This window comes from Cervus elaphus, chromosome 15 (genome assembly GCF_910594005.1).
Source record: "Cervus elaphus chromosome 15, mCerEla1.1, whole genome shotgun sequence".
In the NCBI taxonomy this organism is placed as follows: domain Eukaryota; kingdom Metazoa; phylum Chordata; class Mammalia; order Artiodactyla; family Cervidae; genus Cervus; species Cervus elaphus.
Genome location: NC_057829.1, coordinates 5,280,243 through 5,293,596, shown reverse-complemented (window position 1 = coordinate 5,293,596; position 13,354 = coordinate 5,280,243). Strand labels below are relative to the sequence as shown.

At 43.0% G+C, this 13,354-nt stretch overlaps 1 protein-coding gene across 2 annotated transcripts in view; it reads right to left on the bottom strand.

Moving 5' to 3' along the window:
* Positions 1 to 13,354, bottom strand: part of HEATR1 (HEAT repeat containing 1) — a 47,596-nt gene that overhangs the window by 5,563 nt on the left and 28,679 nt on the right. For both annotated transcript variants that reach the window (XM_043926989.1, XM_043926990.1), the window contains exons 25-37: positions 13,147 to 13,250; positions 12,865 to 13,008; positions 12,113 to 12,231; positions 11,897 to 12,018; positions 10,050 to 10,178; positions 8,428 to 8,658; positions 7,547 to 7,673; positions 6,195 to 6,355; positions 3,700 to 3,746; positions 3,471 to 3,594; positions 2,705 to 2,845; positions 1,908 to 2,197; positions 797 to 947 (exon numbers count right to left, since the gene is read on the bottom strand). In XM_043926989.1, coding sequence (XP_043782924.1) covers positions 797 to 947; positions 1,908 to 2,197; positions 2,705 to 2,845; positions 3,471 to 3,594; positions 3,700 to 3,746; positions 6,195 to 6,355; positions 7,547 to 7,673; positions 8,428 to 8,658; positions 10,050 to 10,178; positions 11,897 to 12,018; positions 12,113 to 12,231; positions 12,865 to 13,008; positions 13,147 to 13,250 — 1,890 coding nt within the window. The remainder of the gene's footprint in view (positions 1 to 796; positions 948 to 1,907; positions 2,198 to 2,704; positions 2,846 to 3,470; positions 3,595 to 3,699; positions 3,747 to 6,194; positions 6,356 to 7,546; positions 7,674 to 8,427; positions 8,659 to 10,049; positions 10,179 to 11,896; positions 12,019 to 12,112; positions 12,232 to 12,864; positions 13,009 to 13,146; positions 13,251 to 13,354) is intronic.

The following is a 13,354-nucleotide window of genomic DNA, read 5'->3' as shown; positions in this document are numbered from 1 at the left end:
CATTTAGCCTCACACAGAAATCCTCATACACCCAACCCCAAACGTAAGAATAAATAAAAATGAACACTTATTTTTAATATTTAATATAAATTAAAATAGAAAAAAATGGACAGATGCCTCTTTCCAAGGGAGTTAGGGATGCAGGCAAATGGTGGGAGGCAGGACACAGAGGGCAGGGCTCAGGACAGTGATCTTAGAGGACAAGGATCCAGGGACCATGAGGAAAGCTACGTTCTATGCTAAAGAATCGAGAAAGCTGCTCAGATGCAGAGGTCCGTTTCTTCATGATGTCTACCTTCAAGGTGTGGCTAGAAAGTATGTGAATCAATTAAGTCATCTGCATCAAAGCAGCTAAGGCTCCTAACCTCATAAATGGCCAGTGATCAACACAACACAACAGATCGGCATTTCGCCAGAAATGCCAATGGCCCACTGTCTGAATTGCAGCACAGGCATTCCACTCTGAAAGACACCTTAGGGTTAAGAAACCCTCACGTTAGGAACAAAGCAGGCATGCCCATTTCTACAAGAAGCTCTATCAGCCCAAGTCCAAAGAGCTCACAGCAAAAGAAAGCAGTAAAATACATCCTGCAAAGTCAAAGAAGGAAAGAGCCTCATGACGAAGCAACGCCCGCACCAACGTCAGGACTGAACTGGAGGGACGACGAAGTGAGCGAGGCGCACAGCTGGTACATCTTTCAGAGTAAGACTCTCCCTGCCAGATGGAAAACCGCGGGCACAGATACAGTGACCGCGTCTGTAACTCTTCCCTCCCCTGCTGTGGTCACCGACGCACCTGCGACAGGACCCCCTCCAGGTAGGGGCTGATGAAGTGCGGCAGGGTCTCGACCACCTTCTGCAGGGCCGCCAGGGCGCTGAGCAGGTAGACCTCCCCCGAGACCAGCTCGCGGGTGTTTCTCATGGTTGTCAGCAGTGGCGGCATCAGGCTGGAAAGAGAGGACACAAGTTTCAGAACTTAAAGCAGAAACAGAGAATGGAAGATGGAGCAGAAGTCACCATGAAAAATCCAAACCACCATCCATGATGTCCGAGCCCAGGAAACATCTATACATTTCACGTGACCAAGAGCAAGCGCTCTCCCAGGGCCCACAGTACCAACACACTATCACTTTACTTAAAGAATGACAACCCCTTTCAGCTGAACACTTGCTACGTGTCAGGTAAAAAAGCCTTGCATGGAAGCAACTATACTCCAGTTTTTAAAAAAGACAAAAAAACCTATTAGTCTACAAAGCAGTAAGTAAGGAGACTGGGAGCAAGCTCTGAAAAAAACATTTATAGCAGTTTGGCAGAGTAATTTTATGTCCGTGACTCTAATAGTAATAAGAAATTTTGTGTGCCTGTGTTATTTCAGTTTTCTAGTTGTTTTTAGTGTATTTTACGAAAATAGCAGTCTATGCAATTAAAAATTTTTTTTAAACTCAAAAAAAAAAAAAAAGCCCTGCATCTACTGCCCCATCATTACCCCATGGGACAGGCACTATCTCGGTTTGTAGGTGGCAGAGCTCTACAGGCTAAGTAACCCTGGCGAGGCTGCACGGCCAGCAGATACGGAGCCAGCGAGACAGCCAGGAGTGGCCACTTCCGGCACGGCCGGCACGCGCCAGCCACGGCCCGCCCAGAGGGGCTCCTCCACGAAATGGCACTGTCCCCGCTGCTCCCTAGGACTGCTGGTCCAAGTGGAGCAAAAACTGGGGGCAACACGCATCATAAAGGTAAATGAGAATGCTGTGTTTTCCGGTTTGAAGAAAAGATCACTTCTCTAACAAATCGAATTTAATGAAACTTCTACTGATGGGCAGAAAAAAAAGTCACTAAGGTTTTTATTTCCCAGTTGGTAGCAGAAACCCTGTGCGGTGGTCCTGCCCCAGGTCCCCTCGGCATACCTGGGGAGCTGAGGGATGGCCAGGGCCTCCAGGGTCGAGACCACCTCGGCCACGCACAGCAGGGCGCTGCCCAGGACGTTCTTCTCCTCCTTTGCTCCCAGGGCAATCAACCTCACAGTGGTGTTCAGCACCGGGACAAAGGGCTCTGGATTTTCTGAACCGAAATGCTTGCATAACAGCTTTAAGGTATACAGAGCCGTCTGTCTGTTTATTGGTTGGTCTTCTAACGTCTTTCTTTTATGCTTCACCATGGCCACGAGGACGGGGATCAGGTCGAGGAAATGGTAAATCTGAGGAAGACAGCCAGAATTCCCAAATAATTAAAGCTGCAAAGAAATGCTAGTCTTCTGTCCATTTTTACTACTTGAGATTGCTTAAATGGAGATCAGACCAAGAAGTCCTAAGCCATACAATTATACACAAGCAACCATTTCCCCACTTGTGTTACTTACGAATAAATGGATGCATGTGCTTGCAATCAATTCTGTATTTATATAAAGCACCCTACCAGTTTGGAGTGAAAAAGGATTCGAATCATGCTAAAGTTAAGGCAACATGTGGTCAATATTAAGCAAGAATTCCATTTGGCTGCAATTCCACTCTAATAGCTCATATAACACATATATAGTGCTCCTACCAGAGTTAACATCACATTTAAACACACAGGCATCACAGCATTATACTTGGATAACAACATACTTCTTTAAATTGTACCATTAGAGAAACTACAACGAGTTAAATGCAGCTCTGATAAACCAAGGGATGGGTAATGGGTCTGTAGCACAGTCTTCACTTACAATTTTCTTCTTCCAGGAGGTTTTCTGCTGTAGCTTGTTGTTCAAAAGATCCAAAGCTTTCCGGCGAACAGATGGCAGTGGGTTCTCCAGCAGTCCTCTGATCACAGGGATGAAGGTTTCTGTGGGCAGCAAGGCATTGACCTACACAGCAGTTTCACATTTAACAAAAGAGGAAAATATAAAATACAAAAGGGAAGATGACTCATTTAAGACAGACTTCCACTCGCTGCACACCTTCAAAGTATGAGGCGTTTTCACACACCAATTCTTATCTAGTTCTTACACTCACGTTTCAGGGAGACATGACTAACCACATTTATCAAACACACAACAACAAAAGAGGATGCTATCATTAAGCTAACTGCTCAGTGCCACATAGCTAAACAATTCAGCTCAATTTTAAACAGTGGTCCTGGCCAGTGATTTTACTGATGAACTACACACTCCATCTAATAGGTATCATTTATTCCACTTAAATAAACTGGAACATTATACAGTAGGATATGACTCAACATTTAAAGCTGATGCTTTAAATTTACTTTAAATTTACTGAGATACACGATCTCATAATCAGTAAGTAAGCAACTGTTTTTCAGATAAAATGATCTCTAGGCATCAAATTCTTTTCCAAGAAAAATCTGAGCTGCATTCTATTAAGAGAAGGTATCGCTAACTTTATTCTTAATGTAAAACTTTCTGATAAATAACTTGACAATGACATAGCACAGCAACAAAACACAGAAGACGGAGAGAAATAAATGCCCACCTTGTCCAGCAAGTCATAAGCTTTACTGAGGAGCGCTCGCCAGAACTTCCCAGTTAGCTTGTCTGCATTTCTCTCCATGGACTGTGCTACAGCATTGATGTAGCCAAGAACTGTTTCTAGCAACCTGGAACACAGGAGACTCGTATGAGAGTTTTAACTTCTTCCAGCTTTCTGATGAAAAGTTTGAAATTATTTCCAAATACAGATTAAAGAAAGAAAGGGAACATACCTCTGTTCCAGGCCTGTCAACACCTGAGGGCCGCCACTTTCAACTACCTGATTTTTAAAGAAGGCATCATTAGAACAATATGGAAGTCAGGGATGAAAAATCACTTGAAGTAAGTGAAATGAAACTTCGGAAATTCTTCAACTCACTCCCCAGTGTTTTCTGATATTACAACTTAATTAGGTCCAAATCACCCCATCATACTGTATCAACTCCACTTCCCTTAATTTATTTTGATTACATTTTATAGATATTCATAGCATCTGTAAAGTACTACAAAGATTCAGAAAAATACAGCAAATGCTTAACACTTACCTCTTTATTTTAGGAAATGTTAATCTTTTGTGAGGGCTGTATCTATTTAAGATGTTAATAAACATGAAGGGTACAGCTGGAGTCCCCCCTTTACTGCTTTCTAATCCCAATCTCCCCCCACCCCGAGCCCCACACACTTCAACCTGCAGTTAAACGTCATTAGAGAGCACATACCAGGCAGCAGCTGCTTCCCGTGACTAGATTTGGGGAGGTCTCTACGGTGACTCATGTTGCCTGAGTTCACTTATTTTAACTGTACACACCATTCCCCCTGAAGTATCACAACTTGTTCATTCACCTCTTTTTGTGGATAGCTTATGTCACCCCCCTCACCCTTTTTTCCTTTAGTAACAGTGCTAAAAAGAACTTTTCTCGTTGAGCATCGAGCCAAGTTTTTGTAGAGAAAGGGAACTGCTAGGTCACAGGGGACAACATCCTCACTTTGACTGGACACTGCCTGGCGCTTCCTGAAGTGGCATACTGAGTCCCACTTCCCACCACTGTAGAACAATGATCGTGTCCCCACAGTCTTGCTGCTTCCTGCATTAAAAACTTTAAAATTTCTGCCAATTTGATAACATCACAGTGGCATCCCCTTTAATCTGCATTTCCCTTCTTACTAAGGAGGTTGTCTCATCTCACTGGCCATTTGAGATTTCCTCTTCAGTGAATTCATATTGCTTGCCAACTATTCTAATAGAAACGGATGCCTCTGAACTCACGAACAGCAATAATCTTGCCTTAGTCTCTGGTTTTCTTTTCATTTTGCTTATGGTGACTTTTTAATTGAAGTTCTTAAGAAATTCTTCTCCATCCTCTGGTTGTATTTTCTTTGATTTTCTTCTCAAAGTGCCAAGCACTCCTTTTCACACTGAAGTTTTCAATTGACCTTCTGTTAATCTAACTTTACATGTGACATCCGCCTCTCCTCCCGACTCGGCACAAACCACAGCAGACCTAGGCCTCACACACTTCTCTCTCCCCATTGTCACACGGCGCCGCCCAACACAGGAAGTGCTTTTTACATCACGTGGGTGCAGCCAGCTGATGTCCAGCCACACTGATCCACTCGCATCATCAGGCACCACCACCGTCCTCGACTCTGCCTGACACAATCAGTGTCTACACTGGTCACTCTCAAGCAAGCTTGCTTAGCTAATTACTAGTTGAGCAAGTCTGTCAAGTCCTTTTCTGATTCTTACACTTCGCTCCTTTAGCTGAGTGTGAACAGTGACTTCTCCGATGCGCACACGTTAATGTCTCATCATGAAGTGTGATATAAACCATGTCTTTATCAGGCCAGGGAGTTCCACCTACCTCATGATGCTGACAATCATTTTCCTTAAGTCATGAGTAAGTACAGAATTCACTAAGCTGTTTGTCTGAATCCTTCAGTGATCACAGATTTCCTCTTTCCATCAGTTCATGCATTATAAGGACACAGATATTCAAACACTCAGCCATTCGTGTGTTCCTGCTCAGGACTCTGAGACTCTTCTTTCCGTTTCTTCATGTCTTTGTTTTGTTTCCATATGTCCTTCTTTCCCTCTCGTTGTTTAAAGTTTAGCACACAAACAGAAAGGTGCACAAATAGTGTGTGCGGAGCTCCCTATATGTGGTAAACAGCGTATTATCGGCACCTCAGAATTCCTCCCCTACCTGACCCTCTTCTCCTTCCAAAGACAGACACCGTTATTACTTCTAAGACCACAAGTGTGTTCTGCCTGTTTTTGAACTTAATACGACAGGAGCCACAGGATACCTTCTTTCTGCCTTCTCTCCTTCGATGTGATACTGATGAGGGGCAACAGTGTGTCAGTGAGGTTCACCCACATCCAGTGATGATGACAGACACTTTACCCACTCCAATGTTAATGGACACTTGGACTGTTCCCAGTCCTGGCAACATCAACAATGCTACCATTAACATGCCTTTCAAAGTCTTTCGGTGCACACATTCATACACTTCTGCAGGTATGTACCATCTGAAGATAGAACTGCTGAGCCAGAGGGTTTATGCATATACAATCTTACTAGGTCGTGCCCAACACATGTTCATGTTGAAGTGAACAGCACTCTTTCTTTTCTATTATAGGCATGCCTCATGTTTTCATGAGGCCTAAATCACAATTTCTTCAGAAAAAGCAAAATTATATCATAAATACATTTAAAGAACAGCTCACCTTTCTGATAAAATTGTTGGAAGCCAGGAGCTGAGACATGAAGGACACAGACAGAAATTTAAAATGCCGCAGCTGCTTGCTAGTGTGAGCGTCTATGTTAAAGACCTGCAGCACTTCTTCTTGTGATTCGCTCTTGTTAGATACTGATTGGGGAATGGTTTCTGAAGAAGAACAATGAACAAGTGACCTCACTCGTCTTTGACCTGATTTTTTAGTGTACAGACACAGATATTAATGAGCATGGTAAATGCATACAAGTTTCAGAGAGAACTCTGTTATGCATAAAATACATGTATATTACTAAACATATCCATATAATATACAGGAAAAGAAAGTGAAAGTGTTAGCTGCTCAGTCATGTCTAACTCTTTGCCACCCCACGGACTTTAACCTGCCAGGTTCCTCTGCCCATGGAGTTCTCCAGGCAGGGATACTGGAGTGGGTATTACAGCATTCCCTTCTCCGGGGGATCTTCCCAACACAAGGATCAGACCTGGGTCTCCGGCACTGCACCCAGATTCTTTACTGTCTGAGCCACGAGGGAAGCCCTATAACATACATACATACATACATGCATACATATATATATATATATAATTTGTTATATCCATTTTCCTCTTCTAAACTAGTGAAAGATATATTTACAAATAAAATATCCAACAGCCCTGAGAATACAGTATATGAGACAAAACCAAACAAACAAAAAACAAGGTAACTGAGACAAACAAATGGAAGACAAAAATATTGCAAAAAGAGTCTAAACTGGCTCCATGCCCCATTTCTGAAGCTACACAGGCATGTACTGTGATGTCCCACAACAGACTGAAGGAGGGTCATCCCTCCCCTTCAACATTTAAACCTAAAAGTTGAGGGCGTTTGTCTTTAAATTCTGTAGAATTCCACCCTCAAATGTATCTAATATAAAACAGGTATATGTCCACTGGTGGGCCACTTACAAATCACTGTGCTAGTGGGTGAAGCAAAATTCAGGCTTTGCCATACTTAGCCTGTCACCACACATGGCTCACATTTTAAGGGAAAGCTAAGATACAGCTAATAAGGTCCTACTAACTTGCTGTTTTTTTTTTACTATAATTCATCCCACTCAGAACACTCCACAGCCCACATACCAACACAGAGACACAAAAACCAATGTTTGAGGAATGGCAGGTAGAAATCCTACTTACTGTTTTCTACAAAGATTTGAGAAGGTGACAGCCATATAAATTACTGATTTACTTTAAAAAAATCCTTCTAAATACATGTCATGGGTTCTGAGGATAAAGTGCATAGTCTTCTGCTTCTCTCAAGCTTCCAGATCAAACAATAATTAACATCTGACTTATGCCTACCTTCTTTTTCCTCTGGCAGCTTCAGTAAGTACTCAAGGATCGTCATCAAGCTTTGGATCTGATGCTGGACACTAAACTCACAACAGACAGAAATCCAAAATTCAGTGTCTGCCTCTAAAACAGCATCCTGTGTAGAGGAGAGAAAGAAGTAATAAAACTGCACCTCTCAAATTTACATTACTTAACCGGTACAAATAAGGGAAACATTTTAAATATACTTCTCAGCACACAAAGCTACTCCACACTGACCATAAGGATGGTCATGTGTATGACTAGAAGAATCAGATAGTGAGCTCCTTACATAAAAAAGCCAATTTACAAGGATTAAGAGGTATAAATCCAGGATAAACTGCATTATGGTTTCTGGTAGAACTGAATTACTTAACACAGGTTCTAGATCTATTCCTGAATCCCACTGTCTAAGAAGTCATTTAGAAACAGCCCTGGACCCGTAAGTCCCCCCTCATCTCTTTCAACAGGGTGCTTCAAAACAGTTACCTGCCTCTCACTGACCTCTATAACACTGACTCACCTCCCCTGCCCCCTGAAATGCCCTCAAAAACACATTTAAGAGACAGTTTAATTCCTGCACATCTGTATGCTGTTGGGCTTAAAACAGACCCACCCAGCATGGCACCAACTGTTTCTTAAATTCCAGTCACCCTCAAGAGAAGTCCTGTTATTCCCAAGGATATTCAGTGCCTCAGGCTCTGGAAGTAGGTCCAAAGAATATAAAAAATGCTTTTAAAAGCACTTCTGAGCTCGAGAGGTGAAGCCATGTGCATTAAGCATGACCGGCCGCAAGTTTAAAGTGAAAAGTAATGCAAAATCTATGTGAAACGCCTCCCATTTTTTCTTACCACCCCGCTCTGTGCTCTGACCTTTTCTCCGCAGGCAGCCACCAGCACGGTTTTAGTGACGTACTGTTCAAAGAGCAGGACCAGGAGAACCCAGAGGAACCTCTCTGCGCCCAGCGTGTCAACAAGCTGGACAAGGACAGGCAGGCGCCTGTGCTCGGGCACGTGGGGCAGTGCGTCCACAAACACGTTAATGATCTTGACCACGATGTCCTCCACGTTCCTCGTGACTTCGGCGGAGTCGCCACCATCAGACTGCAGGGCAGCAAGCAGGGGACAGCAAGGAGAAGCCACCAAGCCGCCATGAGACAAGCTTTAACTAGACTCGAAAAGGCCTTCCGATGTGCCCCCAAGAGAGTCATCAAAGGAGTTCTAACAATCGAAGACCAATCAGTAGGTATTCAAGGAGTACAGAGGACGTTCCCATGAGGGGACCACAAGGTGCAAGACGTGAGCCTTGCGGGAAGGAGGCGCACCATCTGCGCCAGACACGACGCTCCAGTGAAAAGACGGCAGAGGCCAACGACGGACCCTGAGAGCAAGGCTACTCTTGGGGCATCCAGAAAAACCAAACAGGATTTGAGCTATGCCTGGAGAAGGACGGTATAATCTAACAAGCAGAGCAGTACAAGCCAATAGGTCCCTGCTGCTTTCAGAATACCATTCTGACCATCTGGAATGGGTGCATGAAAGACAATTGCTGAATGAATGAAAGAATGAAGACAGACACATGAACAGCTAACCCAGCGCCCCTATTTCCACCCGACTTTGCTTTCCACATCCCTCACACACACTGTGCACAACCCCAGGCCGGGACTGCCAGCCATTTCAGAGAATACATCCTACCCTCTTCATACCGGTTTGAAGTCCATTTCTTATTAAAGTCTGTGGTCATTCTGGCCCGTATGGGCCTTCCCCTACAATGAACTCCTCAGTGTTTATCTATCCCACTGGCATACATCACATGAATGCATAGTTATTTTCCTTTTTATATATGTGTCACTCTGGCTAATTTGCTGGACACAAAGAATACCAACCTTACACCAAGATTAAAAGGAGAAGGTGCCTGGTATGGTCACTGAGGAAACGGTCAATAACATGAGAAAAGAAAGTAACAACAGTGGAGGTAAACAGAAAACACAAGTGGATAACCACACCTGTTCATCTTCAAGGCTACTGTTTAGTTTCAAAGTCTTCACTCCTTCCTGAGACTAGGCTGTTAGAGACCAGGTCTCAGTCATCTCTTTGTGTACTAAGTTTCAGAGAACACTTGGTAAACGTCTGTTAAATTGTACATTAACACATTTGCCGCCGTAGCTTTAAAACTTCCTATCTGCACAGACCTACTTAAGGGTCTCATCAAACTGATACAATGTCCTGAGATACACCCTGACTGTAAAGAAGAACGTTAAGGCACTTGTATAGTTTATACCCTTGCAGTACAGCACAATCAGTTTATAGATATTTCTGGAGAGGATATTTCCAAGACTACTCCTTAGCTTCACCACTCTAAAATTTAATGGGCACTAATACCTGAGCATTCTGGAGAGGCTTTTGATGTCATTTATTAACTACTACTTGAATCTCACGCTATGTAAAATCTTAAAAATTAAAAAATCTAACACCAATGACGATAGAAAACTCACCTGAATAAGTGCTGGAATAACCATCTTCACTGTCTTGTTGATAACCTGAAAACTGTAAGTATCATCTAGACGCATCACATTGGCTCCCATAAATGTAAAAATAGACATGATATTGTGTAGAACTTTATCCTGAAAGAGAACACATTTTTCAACATTTTCCACTTAAGCAGATCAAATATCAATGAGTCATTACAACTCAGCAATAAAAAAATATAACCCAGCTTAAAAATAGTCAAATGATGCACAAAGACATTTCTCCACAAATAAACAACTGATAAGCACATGAAAAGATGATCAACATCAGTTATGAGGGAAATGCAAAATCCAAATCAGAAAGCACCAATTCGGACGAGTATAATTAAAAAGACAGATAGGAATAACTGTGAGGGGGTGGACAAATTAGAACCCCTAGACACTGCGTGGCGGGCACAAAATGACCTCACTGTGAAATGGCCTGACAGTTTCTCGTAAGGTCAAAGGTAGCACAGAGCCAGCAATCCCACTCCTGCTGAAAGTCCCGAGAACAGGTTCACACAAAACCTCCCATGTGAATGTTCACGGCAGCCTGGTTAACAGCCAGAACGCAGAGACAACAAACATGTCAGTTAATGAACAGATGCAGAGTGGGAAACTTAAATGCCCACAATCAGTGAACAGAAAAACAAAATACATGTACATATAACGGTTTATTGTTGTTGCCGCTGTTCAGTCTCTAAGTCGTGTCTGACTCTTTATGGCCTCATGGACTTAGCCTGCCGGGCTCCTCTGCCCATGGGATTCTCCAGGCAAGAATACTGGAGTGGGCTGCCATGCCCTCCTCCAGGGGATCTTCCCAACCCAGGGATCGAACCATGTCTCCTGCACTGCTGGTGGATTCTTTACCATTGAGCTACTAGGAAAAGTCCTACAATGGTTTACTACTCAGCCATAAAAGGAATATTGATTCACACTTCCAAATGGATTAGCCTTGAAAGCATGCGAAGTGCAAAAAGTCAGACACAAAAAAGGCACATATTATATGATTCCATTCACAAGAAAAGTCCAGAACAGAAAAGTAGATAAGTGGCTGCCAGAGGTGGTGCTGCTGCTGGTAAAGGGAACGGGGACTGAACGCTGGTGCATATGGGGTTTCTTTCTGAGGTTGCTGAGTGTTCTGGAAATACATAATGGTGACCGCGGTACAACTCTGTGAGTAAACTAAAACCACTGAATCGTGCACTTCACATGGGTAGATTTTTGTAACAATATGGACTATATTTCAATAAAAACAAAAGAAAAATATGATTCTTAATTGTTTCTGGATTATCAACCCCTTTGAGGGCTACTGACTCTATACCAAGGGGAAAAAAAATCCCATACACATTAAATCTTGCACATGATTTTAGTAGATTAAAATCCCACAGAAGCTCATGGAAAACCAAAAATTGTCAGTTAGGAACATATCCCTTAGATGAAAATAATTTCCATCTCTTCAAAAATCTTTAAATGATATATTTCTATAAGGAACACGATTTCTTTAACTGAGGTAGTTCATAATCAAATTACTTTTAAGTCCCCTTACTGGAGTTACCTTGCATGAAGTGCCACGCTAAGTGCTAACCATAAATTATCCAATCCCACTCTCACGATTCTATGAAGGTTACTGTATTTTCCACTTTACAAAAGGTGGAGCCAAAGCTTAGACAGATCAACCAGCTCACTGCCTCGACTACAGAGGCAGGCCTGGGAGGCCCACCTGCACTGTAAGATCCAGAACGCCACAGAATCCCAAGCATGTGCGCCTACGTATGTCCACGGAAGAAAACATCCGAAATATCTGCATAAGCCTTAAAATCATTAACACTTACAGGAAATATTCCAGCAACAGTACCCAAGAGCAAAAGGGCATGGTGATGGGTCTGAGGCATCTCAGAAACACGGATGCACTGGACTATCAGTTCCACATTGAACTTCTCCTCATCCAGAATGTCTACAGGGCAAGAAATAAAAAATCTCCAAGTAGTAGGTACATTCACACTCAGAGCAGATAACCCTTCCCCACTTGCTTCCAACAAAGTACGCACCTTTGGGTATTCTGCCACCTTCTGGAGAGAGTTTCTGGCAGATGTTAAGCAGACAACTAAGAATTAACTGTTTGGTGTATTCCATGCTTCCCTGCTCCGGTGGCAAAGGCTCTAAACACCTTCAGGAGCCCCAGAAGAGAAATGATGGGAAATGAAAGGGTTGTACAGTTTGAGTGTTGCAGTAATGACCAATGCCTAGAGCATATCTTAAATGAGGATGAACTAAAATATTAACATTATGTCTATAACACACTGTGAGATTTCTAACTCTGATTCTTCTAGCGCAGGCAGGAGCTGACGTCACATTACCTCTCGTTTCTACCGAACTTTCCATCATCCCGTTTTGAACCTTCTTAGAGGACAACCTTGAGAATTACTTTTTCTTCAGACGAGAGCACCATCCACCATGCAAGGCATACACTGTGGCTATCTAACGATGCATGTCTAAAAATATACTAGGTGTCACACTATATCCTTAAACAGAAGTAACGACGCCCCAGGGACACAGTATTGAAAACGAAGAAGCAAAGCAGGCCGCAAGGTGAGTGCTCATTTACTATACAATACAGGATGAAGGTTAGCTTCAGGCCTTGGCAACAGGTTCCTATCACTATTCTTTAAATCTTCCAACTATAGTATTCAACTTGCAATGCTTTACAGACTAGCTGAGCAAGAGGAGAGTGTGAAAGTTAAATAAGACAGGCAAGAATTAGAGTCCTCTTCTCTCACATATCAAAGGCAAGTGTCATTACCTTGACAGCAGGTTAAAAAGGGCTGGTATCAATATCTGAGGATTTTTGAGTTTCTTTTTGTGCTGCAGTAATTCCAGGATAAGGGTTACCCTTTGCCAGTAAGAACCTCCAACCTCCTGGACAGATTCTTGCTCTTGTGATTTTCTGGGAACCGGATGAGACAGAAAAGCAAACACTGTCAGTGTTAAGTACAAACTGCTGTAACCCATTATGCCGCACTGATGGGCATCAGAGGGTCACAGTGGCTGCAAACACTCACGGCCGGGGGACAGCCACGCTTACTTGTGCTGCATCTTTTGCCTCCTCGTCTGCTGAACTGAGCCTAAGGACTTGGCTTTATCCGGTGGCTCCAGTTCTATTCTGACTTGTTCAGCATTAACAGAAATCTAGAATATTAAGGAGGTATGGGTGATGAAAGGATTCCACGGGATACAATTAGAGCAGTTTACGTAGATTTAAAGATACAATGAAAACGTCTGTGTCCCACTTT